Source organism: Bos indicus x Bos taurus, chromosome 18 (assembly GCF_003369695.1).
Source record: "Bos indicus x Bos taurus breed Angus x Brahman F1 hybrid chromosome 18, Bos_hybrid_MaternalHap_v2.0, whole genome shotgun sequence".
Taxonomy (NCBI): Eukaryota; Metazoa; Chordata; class Mammalia; order Artiodactyla; family Bovidae; genus Bos; species Bos indicus x Bos taurus.
The window spans coordinates 3,761,958-3,776,639 of NC_040093.1; the positions used below are offsets into that span (position 1 = coordinate 3,761,958).

Here is a 14,682-nt window from a genome sequence, read left to right on the forward strand (position 1 = left end):
CTCTCTTGATGGTAATGATCATCATGGTGATATTTATGGTGGCAGTGACGGTCACGAGGATCACGGCAATAGCTGTTGTGATGGTATTGTGATGACAATGATGGAAGTGGTCATGGTGATGATGCTGGTGAGGCTGAAAACGATCCTGGTGGTGACGGTGGTGGTGATTATTACGGTGATAATGAGGGTGCTGAAGGTGATCACGATGGCGGTGACGGTCTCGAAGGTCACAGTGATGACTGTTATGATGGTGACGAATGATGGAAGTGACGATGGTGGTCGTGATGGTGAGGATAGTGGAGGTGATGGTGGTCATCACTATGGCAGTGACGATGGCGATGATGAAGGCCCACGAGGGCAGAAATCTTTGTTCACAGACGTATGTCCAGCTCTTAGAATGGAGGCTGACACAACACGCCCCCTTCATTAATACCTTCTGAATGACTGAGCTCGTCATCATAGTAATCATGACTAATGTTCTCCGGGCAGTTCCTACGGGTAAGGCTCTGTGTGGAGGGCTTTGCACGCATGATGTCATTGTATCTTCACAAACAGCCGCTGAGGAGGGTACTGTTTCTACAGCTCGGCAGGGAGTGTGAGCTTTGGAGCCTAAATGCCTGAGTTTGAGCCCTTGTGGGCCTGACCCTGAGTCAGTTACCGCTTGGTCTGAGTTTCCCCATCTCTTGAAGGGAGACAATAATAATATACACCCTGTGGGCTGCTGTGCTGATTAACATAGATTAATGCCTGTATGAGGGTGCTTAGCTCAGGGCCTGGCTCTTGATACCTGCTCTCTATGTGGTAGTTATCACTGTATTACCCCCACTGTATAGGTCAGGGCACTGAGGCACAGAGACGTTTGGTCCTGTGCCTCAGGTCACTCAGGGAGTATGCAGTAGGCTCATGACTGGAACCCAGGCCCGTCTGACCCAGGGCCCTTGCTCATAAGGTGTTACGTGCCCCCAGTCAGATCACCCTGGCTTCGAGGCCATATGCTGGCTGTGGGGACTCCGGAAGTTAATTTCCTTTCTCGAGTCTCAGTTTTCCCATCTGTACAAGGGGGGAGTAGTGGTTCTGCCTCCTGCCTCCTGGGGTGGTCGTGAGGATTAGAGGAGTTACTGCAGGTGACAGCAGAGCTTGGTGTGAGTTAACAAGAATGGTTGCGACCACTCCTCATGGTGCTTGTCTGTGCCCCACACAGTGGGGGCTCGCTCTCTCTCTTTTTTTTTTAATATGTTTTTGGCTGTGCTGGGTCTTCACTGCTGTGTGGGCCTTCTCTAGTTCCAGAGGGTGGGGTCTTCTCTCTGGCTGTGGTGCAGGGCTTCTCACTGTGGTGGCCTCTCTCATTGCAGAGCTCAGGCTTGAGGGTGTGTGGGCTCCATAGCTGAGGCACGTGGGCTCAGTGGCTGCAGCTCCTGGGCTCTGGAGCACAGGCTCAGTAGTTGGGGTGCCCCGGTTTAGTTGCCCCAGGGCATGTGGGATCTTCCCGGACCAGGGATCGAACTGGCATCTCCTGCGTTGGCAGGTGGATTCTTTATCACTGAGCCACCAGGGAAGCCCCATTGTGGACTCTCAATACACTACCTCCTGCCCTCCCTACAGCCCTCAGAGGGAGCAATTTGACCCCTGTTTCGGAAAGGGCTTGGAGGCTCAGAGAGTGCAAGTTCCTTGCCCAGGGCCACACAGCAGAGCTGCAGAGCTGCCTCAGAATAACACCGTGTCCCTCAGCTCCCCTCCTCCCCCCTCTCCCCAGACCAGAGCCTGGCTCTGAGGTCCTGGAAGGTCACAGAGCTGGCGCCCCCGCGGTCAGGCAAAGGCCAGCGGGGTCCAGTTACTTGCTGGGGGTGGGGAGGGATATTGTCTGGGGGTCTTGGTAGATGAGCTGTCCGCCCCTGCCAACAGACCAAGGAGCACGCCGAGAATCCTCTGTTTCCCCCGGGTCCCATTAAGCCCTACGACTTAAATAACTGCTGACTGGTGCCCTGGGGAGGGCGTCTGCCTGCACTCCCCTTGCTGTCCCAGCTCGTCCAGGCTCCAAGGGTAGCGCTCCGACTCGGAAGCCAGAGGTTCCCTCTTTCATCCCCAGATGGGAGCACCTGCTCCCTGGCTCCAGGCCCCCCCCGGAGAGGGTCCCCCCTGGGGGTTCAGAATCCTGGCTCCATCGTCTGCAAGCCAGGGTGGCGGGGTCTCCCGGGCACCCGGGCCCAAGGTCCCTCCACCCTCTGCCACCTTCTGCCAGCCCCGAAGAAGCGGGTGCTTAATTATCTGGTCACTTTATCCCTGCTTGGCCAGGCAGCTAAGCCCAAACATCTGGCCCCAGGGCCCATGGCCAGGATGGGCGGCCAGCCCCCACCTACTGCTGGCCTTGACCCCGGACACCTCCCCCAGGACATCTGAGCCCGCTCCTCTGCCTGCCAGCTTGCAACAAGCCCAAAACAGTAGCCGCAGAGGCCTAGCAAGCTTGACGCAGAGAAAACATTTGACAAAATTAACACCCATTCATGGTTTACAAACGCGCGCATACGTACGTACACACACACACACACACACACACACACACACTGTTTGCAGGGTAGGAGCAAGGGGAGCCCCCTTAATCAGATAAAGGGTGGAAAGGGAGCCACAGGTCTGTCTTTTCCCCACAGACGATGTGACCGGCCACATCGAAAACCGCCGGAATCGAGCAGGTGAACGTTTAGCATTAATGACGGTTCAGCTGGGATGAGGGATCAATACTCTAAAATCGTGTTCTCACCATTCCCTGCACCTCCAAGTGTGTGTGACCCATGGATCGGAAGCGTCGGCCTTGCCTCCAGGAGCTGGTTAGAAAAGCAGAATTCCAGGCTCCATCCAGACCCCCCTGGATAAGCATCTGCGTTTTAACCAGGTCCGGGTCGGGGTGTGGGCGGGGCGGGGCGGGGGTGGTGGTGATGTGTGGGTGCAGCCCAGCCATTTGCATGTCTGAACTAAACACGAACTGCGGGCCACGGGCAGTGTCTCTCAGGCCTTGCACAGCCGGCCCAGGCAGAGAAGCGAGTGAGTTGGGTGCAAACCCCACTGGTTTAATGCTCTGCAGCCATTGACCGGCCTGACGTGGGTCGTGAACTTTGATTCTCTTGTGACCGGTGATTCTGCGTTTTGAAGCTGACGGGACAAGGAAGCAGGCTCTGTGTGCTCGTGCAACGTCTCACTTCCCTGATGGGTTCTGGTGACCAATTCCTGGCTGTCCGCCCTCAGGCAGGCTCCACAACCCCCTACCCTCTTTAGGGTCTGCCAGAGATTATCCTGGTGCCCAGGGAGCGTGACATTCAGTTGCAAATGGGGGATGGGGAGGGAGGGGGAAAGCTTTTCTTAAAAAAATTCTTTTATTTGTCTATTCCTTGGCTGTACCATGCAGCATGCAGAATCTTAGTTCCCTGACCAGGGATCGAACCCATGGCCCCTGTAGTGGAAACACAGATTCTTAACCACTGGATCATCACTGAGTTAGTCACTCAGTCATGTCTGACTCTTTGTGACCCCATGGACTGTAGCCCACCATGCTCCTCTGTCCATGGGGTTCTCCAGGCAAGACTACTGGAGTGGGTTGCCATGCCCTCCTCCAGGGGATCTTCTCTACCCAGGGATCAAACCTAGGTTTCCTGCATTGCAGGCAGATTCTTTACCATTTGAGCCACCAGGGAAACCCTAAACCACAAGGGAAGTCCCAGAAAAAAACTTTTTTTTAAAACAAGAAATCCCACATTTTAATTTTATACTGGACACCCACAAATTTTTTTAACTGGTCCTGCTTGCATGCTTGGGGTTCCCCAGCTGGGGTGTAGCCAGAACTTCCTTGGTGATCACAGGCCTGTAGACACTGGGCCGGTGACTGGGGAGTAAGACCAAAGACTTTGGAATCAGACTCTGCCACCTTTTGACTTTAGGGTCTTTGGAAAGTACAGCCTCGACAGTCTTGTCTATAGAGAGGAGAGAGATGTGAGCAGTTCCTGTGTGACAATAGGTTCTGAATTTGGTGCTTTTAGAAAAAGGGCAGGGTTTTCCCTTTTGTTTTTAATGGGAACTCAGAGGCTCAGAGAACCTGATCAAGGTCACAGCATGAGAACCAGGAATTGCCTGTGTTTTTGTTTTTGTTTTTTGGAGCAGTCTCATTGAGATGAAATTTACATGCCAAATTAACCCTTTAAAATTTTTTATTGAAATATAGTGGATTTATAATGTTGTGTTTCAAGTGTCCAGTGAAATGATTCACTTATGCATATATGCATTCTAAGATTCTTTTCCATTACAGGTTGTCACAGGATGGTGTGTACAGTTCCCTGGGCTGTACAGTAGGTCTCTGCTTATTTGTTTGGCTGTGCTGAGTCTTAGTCATGGCAGGTGGGATCTAGTTCCCTGACCAGGGATCAAACCCAGCTCCTGAATTGAAAACGTGGAGTCTCAGCCACTGGACCACATGGTGGACTGTATAGTGTGTATATTTTAATCCCAAACTCCTAATTTATTCCCCCTTTCCCCTTTGGTAACCATTAGTTTGTTTTCTAAGTCTGCAAGTCAATTTCTGTTTTATAAATTAGTTCATTACTATCATTTTTTTAGTCTACCTATAAATGATATCACATGGTATTTGTCTTTCTCCGTCTGACTTACTTCACTTAGTATAATAATCTCTAGGTCCATCCAGAATTCACCCTTTTTGTATGTACAATTCGATGACTTTTTAAAATATGCTCAGAGAATTATGGAACATTCACACAATCTAATTTTAGAGCTTTTTCCACCACCATCACCACCCCCCAAAAGAAAACCTGCACCATGAGCAGTCACCCCATTTCCACTGTGACCACTAAGCTTTCTTCCTCTGTGGACACAGAGAATCCTACAACAGATGGCCTCCAGGTTTTTGAGGTTCATCAGTGATGTGTGTCCATGCTTCCTTTATCTGCCTGCCAACGCAGGAGACACAGGAGACACAGGTTTGATCCCTGGGTCAGCAAGATCCCCTGGAGAAGGAGAGGGCAACGGGCTCCAGTATTCCTGCCTGGAGGATCCCATGGCCAGAGGAGCCTGGTGGGCTACAGTCCAGGGGGTCACAAAGAGTTGGATAGGACTGAGCACGCACGCATGTGATATTGCCTTGTACGGAGAGACTGCATTTCTTTCTTTTTTTCTTTTTCTTTTTCGGCCATGTGGCACAACTTGCAGGATCTCAGTTCCCCGACCAGGGACTGAACCCCATCCTCTGCAGTGGAAGTGTGGAGCCCTAACCACTGGGCTGTCAGAGAAGTCCCTGGACCACATTTCTTTTATTGCTTTGCCAATGACTTGACATCTGGGTTGTGTCCACTCTTTTGGCTACTGTGAGCAGTGTTGCCATGAACACTCGTGTGGACACGTTTTTATTTCTCGTGGGCATCTACCTAGGGCCGAAATTGCCGGGCTGTATAGTTACTCCACAGGCTTCCCTGGCGGCTCAGTGGTAAAGAATGCACCTGCCAACGCAGGAGACGTGGGTTCAATGCTGGAGTTGGGAAAATCCCCTGGAGGAGGAAATGGCAACCTGTTCCAGTATTCTTGCCTGGGAAATACTCCTGAGAGGAGCCTGGCAGGCTGTAGTCCATGGGGTCATAAAAGAGTCGGACATGACTGAGCAACTGAGCACGCACGCATAGTAAGTCCAAAGTTAATTAATATTCCAAGGAACTGCCGGGCGGTCTTCCAAAGCGGCTGCCCCATTTTTCGAATTCCCCCAGCCCCACAGGAGGGCTCCAGCTTCCCCTCCTCGCCAGCACGTGTTGCTGTCTGTCTGCGTACTCCGGTCATTGCCCGGGTCTGAAGGCTTTTCAGCTTTCCTTTCCACGTAGATGCCCCAACTCCCATCTCCTCCAAGGGAGGGGCGGCCCCCTCGCCAGCACACACTCACACACCCACACTCACACCCACACACGTGTGCTCAGGCCCCCAGCCCCTGACGGGCGCGGCACAACGGCATGCACCTCGGACCCTTGAAGGGCTGGCCTGGATTAGAATCCTCCCGCTGCCTGACCTGCCGTGTGAGCTCAGGCAGGTGCCTTGGCCTCTCTGGGCCCCCTGTGCCCGCCCCTGGAGTGGGGAGGGTCTGAGGGACCCCCTCCAGCATCATCAAGAATTGCCACCTCCAGGAGTTGCTTGAGGGGTGAGCGGCTTCTTTCCGGTGAAGTGTAAGATCGGTATCCTGTGTCCCGTAATTAAGTAATGCTTAATGACTGCCCGGGGCCCTTCCTCCTGCCCCTCCCAGGGCCCTTCGCTGGTCATTATCGCCTCCTCCCAGTTAATCCCCAGCTGCCGCCACCAATTTGCGCCCTCCGCCCTGCCTTGCTCCTCTTCACTGCCCCCTCCCTCGGTGCCACCCCGCCCCAGCCACCTCCAGCTTTTCGGGGACACACTCTTGGCCTCGTTGCTTGGGCTGCTCACAGGTGAGGGGACAGGAAGTCCTGCTCTTGCTGCTCCCCCTCACCCAGTGCACCCACTATCTTATTCTCTCCCACAGCCCCCTACTCCAGGAAGCCCACTGCGATTGCCTGGGACACGTGCCCATGTCCTCAGGTCTCTGGATTGAATTTAGATGGAAAAGGTCCTTGGGGGTCCTTCCACAACCCCCCTCCCCACCAGACAACACCTCCGCGGCCGCAGCAGGGGCCTGGGGCAGGTGCGGGGGCCAGGGAGAGGGTGACACATGATCCGGCCTGGGTTGTAGCCTTTCTCTGGGCGGGCAGCCAAGGAGGCCATGGAGAGGAAGAGAGAGTGTTTGCAAACAGGGTAGCTGCCAAGAAGGGGCCAGGGTGAGGTGTGAAGGAGAGGGGGGGCCCAGCGCTGACTGGCAGCCGCACCTGGGACTCTGCTTCCCCGACTACACACACGCATGCACATGCACACACACGCGCAGGCTCAAGGCCTGAAGCACACACACGGGTCCAGTGTCCGCACACAGCAAGGTGCACTCCACTCTCTACCCTCACACGTGGTCACACAGTTCCCTGAGCACATGGGGGGCTCGCAGACGCACAAAACACGCAACTCATGTTGTCCACGCGGAGTGAGACACACTCAACCCTCACGTCTCTCTGTCTCTCACAAACACACCATTATTTGCACACACACACGGGCTCAGATGGGTGCTCATGGACACACAAATACACACAAGTTTCAGGTAGGAACTTGAGAAATGCACGCTCCAGTTCCTGCCCGAAAATAGCCAGACATTTTCCAGCTCTGCTGTTTAATCCCTCTCCTTCTCAGACACTTCTGTGCAGAACAAGTGCAAACACACTCACCCCCAGGCACACTCACAAACGCACACACAGAGCCAGCATCTCCTTCGATGACAGGAGGGACCACTGTCTGCCATTCTTCCTGCCTCTCTGTGTCTGTCTTCCTCTCTCTGTCTCTCCCTTTCTCCTTGTCTCTGCCTCGCTTCCCTCCCTCCTCTGTCTCTGTCTCTCCTCCACAGTCTCTCTCCTCCACAACATGCCCTTCAGGGGACACTTGCACGCATGCACGCATGCACGCACGCGCGCACACACACACACACACACACACACACACACACACGCTGGCCTTCTCTGTCCCAGGCTGACAGACCAACAGCATCACAGATACCTAAGTACCAGAAGGACTTTATTTGCAGAGAGTAGCTGAGGTGAGAAAGACAAAACGCATTACCAAGAGGGCGCAGACCCAGCTGGTGGGAGAAGGGGCAGAGGGGGTGAGGTGGGGAGTGGAGGGCGCTCAGGAGAGGAGAGACTCAGGCAGGACGACAGGTGTGCTCAGGAGAGCCGTGCAAAACCGAAGGGATGGGCCGCCTGCACGCCCACGATGGCCCCTGCTGCTTGGGCTCCACCGGAGGGGAGGCCTGCGAGAAGGGGGAGCAGGGGCGGCCTGGCTGATTTGTGGCAGGGGAGCGTGAACCAAGAGCAGCTAGGCAAAGGGAGCTGTGGGTGCCGCGGCCCGGGAAGGTGGACGGGTGCGGACGGCCACGGTGCTCGCTCAGAGACCCCCGGACCGAGGCGGCAGATAGGTGGGAAGCGGACGATCCCAGACAGAGGCGGACAGACGGCAGAGCAGCCAAGAGCCGTCCCGAAAGCCGAGGGGGCGGCGGGGGCGGCCGGGCCTGTCCGGAGCACCCCCGCCCCACCCTCCTCACCCTGAGTCTTCGTCCTCCCCCGGGTACACCTCCTCGGCCTCCCCCTCCCGCTGCCTCCAGGGCCGCCCCAGGAAGCCCCGGACGGAGCTCACGGGGCTCCTCCTCCGCGGCTGGGGCTCCAGCAGCCCCAACAGCAGGGTGTCGGCCGTGGGCGTCAGGCCGAACCAGGGCCGAGGCCGGTGGTCGGGCTGGCCAGAGGCCTGCCAGACGACGAAGTCCTCGTAGAAGGGGTCGGCCTCGGCCAGGGGCTGGTCCCAGGGGAAGTAGCCGGTGAGAAGGCAGAAGAGCAGGACGCCCAGCGCCCAGGCATCCAGGGCGGGTTGGATGGGCAGCCCCTCGGGGAGGGGCGGGGGCGCGCAGAGCTCGGGGGCCGTGTAGGGGATGGGGGCCCCGGCCAGGCGCAGCAGGGTCCCCCGCGGCCGCGTGTGGCCAAAGTCCGCCAGCTTGACCCGCCGGCAATCGGGGTCGCAAACCAGCACGTTCTCGGGCTTGAGGTCCCGGTATACCAGGCCAAGAGAGTGGACGTGCTCCAGGGCCGAGGCCAGCTGGGTCGCGCAGCGCTGGGCAGCTGCCTGCGGGAGGCCCACCTGCGGGAACGGGCGTCAGGGGCTGGGCGCAGGGCTTGTCCTCAGCCCCGGGGACAAGCGTCGGGGTCCCAGCTCCCCAGCCCACCAACAAGGGCTGGCCTTGGAGCTTGTCCTCAGCCCCTGGAAGCAGACCCAGGGAGACAGAGGCCTAGTTGGCCCCGAGGAGGCCTGGGGTGAGCCCCGTGGGAGGGGCCTGGGGGTGAGCCCGTGGTGGGGGGCCTGGGCTGAGCCCCATGGGGGGCCCTGATGAGGCCTGGGGTGAGCCCGTGGGCCCAGGGTGAGCCTGTGAGGTAGGCTCGGCGTTGCCTCCGTGACAGCCGTAGACTCGGAGGGGCGCGTCCATCCCACCAGACCTGCGGGCGCGGTGGGGCCCCTGCAGGGCGACGCGCTCAGGCTGCCCTGAGTGTGACTCCTGAGGCCCAGGCTGAGCAGGGTGTCCGCTCCAGGCCCCACCCCCCCCGCCCGCCCCTCCCAGCTCCAAGCTCCGGGGCCGACCCACCTTGGGACGGATGTAGGCGATGAGGTCGCCGTGCAGCACGGGCTCAGTCAGGAAGCTGTAGGAGTCGGCCGACTCCAGGCCGACGCCGCAGGCCGCCACGATGGCCGCATGCGAGCCCAGGGAGAGGCCCACGCAGAACTCGTAGAGGAAGCCGCGCAGCGTGGTGGAAGCCTTCGGGAGCTGCTTCAGAGCCAGCACCGTGCCTGGGGGCGGGGTCGACGTGAGCCTGGGCCGCCCCCTCCTCCGCCCCGCCCCTGCCCACCCACCCTAAAGCAGCCTGGCCACCCAAACCCCGCTGGTGGTGCGGAAAATGCTGTGTGTGCTTAGTCGCTCATTCCTGTCCGACTCTTTGCGACCCCGTAGACTGTAGCCCGCCAGGCTCCTCTGTCCCCGGGATTCTCCAGGCAAGAATACTGGAGTGGGACTTCCCTGCTGGGCCAGTGGCGAAGACTCCACTCTCCCGGTGCAGAGGGCCTGCCTTAGGTCTCTGCTCAGGAACTAGATTCCACGTGCTGCAGCTCAGACCCAGTGCAGTCAAATAAATAAAGAAATAATAATTAAAAAAAGAATACTGAAGGGGGTTGCCATTTCCTCCTCCAGGGGAATCTTCCCCACCCAGGATCCAACTCACGTCTCATGCATTACAGGTGGGTTCTTTACCAGCTGAGCTACCAGGGAAGCCCAGTGGTAACAGCATTTAATGCTTCCCAGGTGGCACTAGTGATAAAGAATCCGCCTGCGATGCAGGAGAGGGTTTGATCCCCAGGTGGGGAAGACCCCTGAAGGAACAAATGGCAGCCCTGTCCCGTATTCTGGCCTGGAGAATCCCATGGACAGAGGAGCATGTAGGGCGGCAGTCCACGGGGTCACAGAGAGGCCGGGTGTGGTGGGGGAGGGTCACCTCCTTGCCTGAGATACCTGAGTGCAGCCCCTTCGTGTGTCAGCAGCGCCCTGAATTCCTGCCAGCTGTCAGCCACCTCCCATGTCGAGGACTGGTTCTACCCTCTGGGGGCAGGTACACCTTCATGCCCCAGCACCGCCCAGGGAAGGCATCGAGCTGGCCTCCAGGTGGGCGAGGCCCCCTCACGGAGCCCGTGGTTCCAATTATCGCTCGTGTCCCCAGAGTTCTGTGATGACCCCGGTCTGTATCTCTCTGCATCTCTCTCTCTGATGAGCTGACCGGCATCTCTCCTTACTGCCTCCCGCAAAATTCACACCTTAAAGTAGTCCTTATGCCCATTTTCACAGAACGTGACCGTATCTGGTGACGGCGCTTTTGTTTTTGTTTTGGCTGCACGGCTTGTGGGGTCTTAGTGCCCCCGACCAGGGAGTCAACTGTGGCCCTCAGCAGTGAAAGCGTGGAGCCCTGAGCCGTGGACGCCAGGGAGTGCCCCGGAGGTACGGTCGTGAAAGAGATAAAGTGAGATCACTGGGGGTGATCCCCAGTTCCAGTGTGACTGCTGTCCTTCCGAGAAGAGGAAGCCTGGACGCAGACACGCAGGCAGGCGTGAGGACGCGGGGAGAAGCTTGGCTGTCTGCAAGCAGAGGAGGGAAGCCTTGGGAGAAGCCCGCCCTGCTGAACTGTGGTCCCCCCAGTCTGCAGCCCTTTCTTATCAGCTGACAACTGCAGGGAACGGACACACCCTGTCGTGCAGGGGTGTCCTTGGAGGCAGGGCTGGTGCAGGTTTTTCCCTGGGGGCCCAGCTGTCCCCAATCCCTGGTCAGGGCTGAGCCCTGCAGTCTCCTTGGATGCTGACCAGCAGTCTGGGGCCGGGGCCCGTGTCCTGCACACCCGCCCTGTGCTGGCCTCGCTGAGTGCCCAGCAGACAGTGAGTCTCTCATCGCCCCCACAGTGACTACTGAGCTGGCCCGTGTGAGGGCCACCGGGGGCAGGGGTGGGGGCAGCTCCGTCTTCCTCCCCATCGTCCCCGGCAACCAGAGCCCCTGACATCTCCTCCGGGATTCTCAGTTCTCTCAGAGAAGGGATCATCACCCCTGTGTTAGAGGAGGAGGCTGAGGTTCAGAGAGGGCCAGGCCATTACCGAAAACACACAGCCTGGAAAGGGCGTAGGTAGGACTGGGCTGGCGTTGCAGACCCCCTGTCCCTGTGCCCTGCCTTCAGACCCCGGTACCTTCCTGCCGGTGGGTGACCAGCCAGACACGGCCGAAGCGGCCCCGGCCCAGGGCACGCACGTGCTCGTACAGCTCGTCCGCCTCGGCCCGGACCAGGCTCTGGGCGCTCAGCGCCATCCGGGCCTCCAGCGCCCGGGCAGCCTCCTGGCCCTGCCGCAGCTCCTCCGCTGTGAGGCCCCCCAGCCCCTCCTCCTCTGCCCGGCTCTCCGTGTGCTCTCCATGCGCAGCCTCCATGTATTCCGTGTGTGATGCTTTCCCCGGCATCCCTGCAAAGGCAGAGGAGAGGGCGCCCGGACTCAGTCCTGCCAGAACAGGGCCAAGGGCGGGGAGGGCCTGGGGGCTTGGAGTCCTGGGCCTGAGGGAGGAGGGGCTGGGGTCACGACCCCCTGGTCCAAGGAGGAGGGTGGCGGGTCACTGGTTCAGGCCCTTGTGACTCGGTTTCCCTCCTTGCCAGGGGCGTCTCTGGGGCAGCAGACCCGGTGGGGTGAGGTCAAGTCCGCGGCCCCGACGTGCCCGCCCTGCCCCCACTGCCCTGCGCCACCTGATGGCCTGAGGGTGAAAGATGAACCAGAGGACTCGAGACACCCCCCCCCACTGTTTCCAAAGCAAACAGACTTGGGCCCTGGGGGTGGATGAGGAGCCTCCGTCTCCTAAGAGCAAACAGGTGCTCAGCCCCCAGGGGCTGCAGGGGGCGGGCTGCACGCTCGCCTGGGCACGCTGGGGTCCTGGGGGAACCGAGCTCTTGGGATGGGCTGTACAGCCCTGGGGTGGTCTGCGGTCCAGTACTCACAGCCCCAGCCCCTCCTCTTCTCTCAGACCCAGGGGTCCAGGCCCCCAGCTCCCCCTCCCTCAGCCCCGGGGGTCCAGGCCCCCAGCTGACCCCTCTCCTGAGACTTGACACAACTCACATATCTTGGGGCCCCCCACCCCAGACTCTGTGTCCCCCACGCTCAAGCACTCTGCAGTCTCAGTGTCCGTAATGAGCTGCTGATCCCCGAAGGACCCAGCGCTCCGACCACCTGCCTGGCTTCTCTCTCAGGCACTGCCCACCTTGGGCTGTTTGACCCCTGCCTCCTCCTGACCTGGGCTCCAACCTGAAGACCTCAGCTTCTCCCAGGCTCGCCTGACCCTTCGGCTGCCCGCTGTGGTCAGTGCCCAGCACTCAGAGCCCATGCCAGCAGAGGCCTGCCCGCAGCAGGACCCGCCCCCACCTAGGGGGTCGGAGCCCCGCCCCCGGCCTCACCCCTGGACTCTCTATGGGGAGAGCGACACCATGCGTTGTGGCCCAGAACTGGCTGCAGCCAGACTGTCCCAACCCAGGGACTCTGCCTCCTCCCCAGAGCCAGGGTCCAGACCCCACACCCTCTGCAGAGCCAGAGTCCAGACCCGGGCCACTCCTCCTCAGACGCAGGGGTCCAGCCCCCAACCCCTCCCCCCTCAGGCCTGGGGGTTCAGACCCCCAGCTCCTCGTCCCTCAGACGTGGGACTCCAGGCCCCTGTATAGAATGAAATCGTTCATCCAGCCTGCCCCGCCTTGACCACCCCTGGCTGCCCCACAGTGTCCCATGACGGGTCAGACGCAAGTGTTTTTGGTAAGGGGAGTCCGGGGGAGGAGGCACTGGGGTCTGCCGGGGAAAGGATGACACAACAGGATTCCAGAACGATGCAGTGAGGAATGACCTCAGACTCGGGCTAAGGGGAGCAGGTGGTGCGGCAACTGGGCGGGAGGGCCTCGGGGGAGGGACGGGCGGAGGGGCGTCCCAGGCTCAAGTCTTCAGACTGCAAGGTGGGGGCGCAGGCAGGGACCCCTAGGACTGAGGTAGGGGGCCTGGGGGGGCCACACAGCCCCGCCCAGGTTTAGAGCGAGATGACCGATGCCAACTCACTTGCTTCTTTTTAAGTAAGCTTTTGATTTCAGAATCATTTTTATTGTTTTCAAGTCTATTGAATTTGTCACCATGGTGCTTCTGTTTTACGTGTTGGTTTTTTGGCCCTGAGGCGTGTATAATCTTAGCTTCCCAACCAGGGATTGAACTTGCACCTCCTGCGCTGGGAGGCAGACCTCTGAACCTCCAGGGAAGTCCCATATCCCAGAATCATTTCTGGATGCACAGGACAGCTGCTTTGAGCTCCCACGTCCCCTCCCCCAGCTCCCCGCCAGGTGAGTCCTGACCAACCACACGTCCATTTGTCCAAAGGAAGATAGGAACTGTCAGTCAAATGGTAGACTTGTCTCAGGTCCACAGCAGCCCTTATCTGTCACAGGGTTCAGTCCCAGACAGCCCTTGTATGTGGAAGCCTGCGGGTCAGGCTTCCAGCAGCCGTGACTGTGCTGGGTGCAGGGGATGCTGCCTTGGGTCCATGCAGCCCCTGCCCTGCGGGTCTGTGTGCTGGGCTGCAGGGGGCGCATGGGGTCTGGCAGAGGTCCCTGCAGACCAGTTGTGGCCCTTGGTGTGGACGGGACTGCATGCTCTCAGGGAGCTGGCCCAGGAGACTCTCTGGACAGGAGGAGAGCCCGAAAGGAGGCACAGGTGAGAAGGACCAGGTGCATCCGGACGGCCTGAGAGGGGAGATGTGAAGTGGGGGGCACAGGTCACTGTGATACGGGCTCCAAACTAGCGGGAGCAGCCCCCAGGGGGCTCTGCTTCCTGGAGGCCTGGAGTTGGAAAGGAGGCATTCTCGGAGGAGAATGCTGGGCGTGCAAACGTCTGTAGGCAGGAGAAAGAGTGTGTATGTGTGTGTGCATGTGTGTGCATTATGTGCTCACGTGCCCACATGTGTGCAGGTATTTGTGGGTGCATGCACACGTGTGCACGTGTGTGCATTTGTGCATCTGTGGACATGTGTGCATGTGTGCCTGTGTGTGCATGTGTGTCGATTTAGGTCCAGAAATGGTGAGTGACTCCTATAATGTCACCCAGGGCCCAGGAAAGTGGACGAGATGGCAGGTGAGGGTTCCACGGTATTGAATCTGGAAAGCCGTGGTCAGCGGGCGTCCACTAAGATCTTAGAGGAGAGGAGTGACTGCTCAGAGGTCCACAGACACGGAACACATCCCCACGGGGCAGAAACGCATATGCGGGAGACATGGCACTTCCTTTCAGGAAGACAGGACAGAAGGGTGAGGGAGGGTCCTTGAGGGGGGGAGGGGCTGGGGGCCTGCACCCCCGGGTCTGAGGAGGAGAGGCTGGGGGCCTGGACCCCTGGGTCTGAGGAGGAGAGGCTGGGGGCCTGGACCCCCGGGTCTGAGGGGGCAGGGGCTGGGGGCTTGGACCCCCGGG

The 14,682-nt window shown here is 59.0% G+C and overlaps 1 protein-coding gene across 2 annotated transcripts; it reads right to left on the minus strand.

Moving 5' to 3' along the window:
- Positions 1-7,637: 7,637 nt before the first annotated feature.
- SBK2 (SH3 domain binding kinase family member 2) lies at positions 7,638-12,591 on the minus strand. 2 transcript variants are annotated; one of them, XM_027514774.1, is made up of 4 exons: positions 12,484-12,591; positions 11,401-11,667; positions 9,269-9,471; positions 7,638-8,769 (listed from the first exon to the last, which is right to left on the minus strand). In XM_027514774.1, exons 1-4 carry the CDS (start codon positions 12,572-12,574, stop codon positions 8,179-8,181), a joined length of 1,152 nt encoding a protein of 383 aa, XP_027370575.1. In that variant the 5' UTR covers positions 12,575-12,591; the 3' UTR covers positions 7,638-8,178. The 2 variants fall into 2 exon arrangements, with proteins under 2 accessions (XP_027370575.1, XP_027370576.1); XM_027514775.1 differs by having other exon boundaries at positions 12,452-12,534.
- Between the last annotated feature and the right edge of the window lie 2,091 nt (positions 12,592-14,682).

Bases quoted from the DNA above. Each gene is read 5' to 3' on its own strand.
- SBK2 (XM_027514774.1), bottom strand. From the start codon at position 12,574: ATGGGCTCTGAGTGCTGGGCACTGACCACAGCGGGCAGCCGAAGGGTC. The intron at 11,668-12,483 runs GTCAGGAGGAGG...CTGCCTTTGCAG, and splicing joins GTCTTCAGGTTGGAGCCCAG to GGATGCCGGGGAAAGCATCA. The intron at 8,770-9,268 runs GTGGGTCGGCCC...CCGTTCCCGCAG, and splicing joins TCGCCTACATCCGTCCCAAG to GTGGGCCTCCCGCAGGCAGC.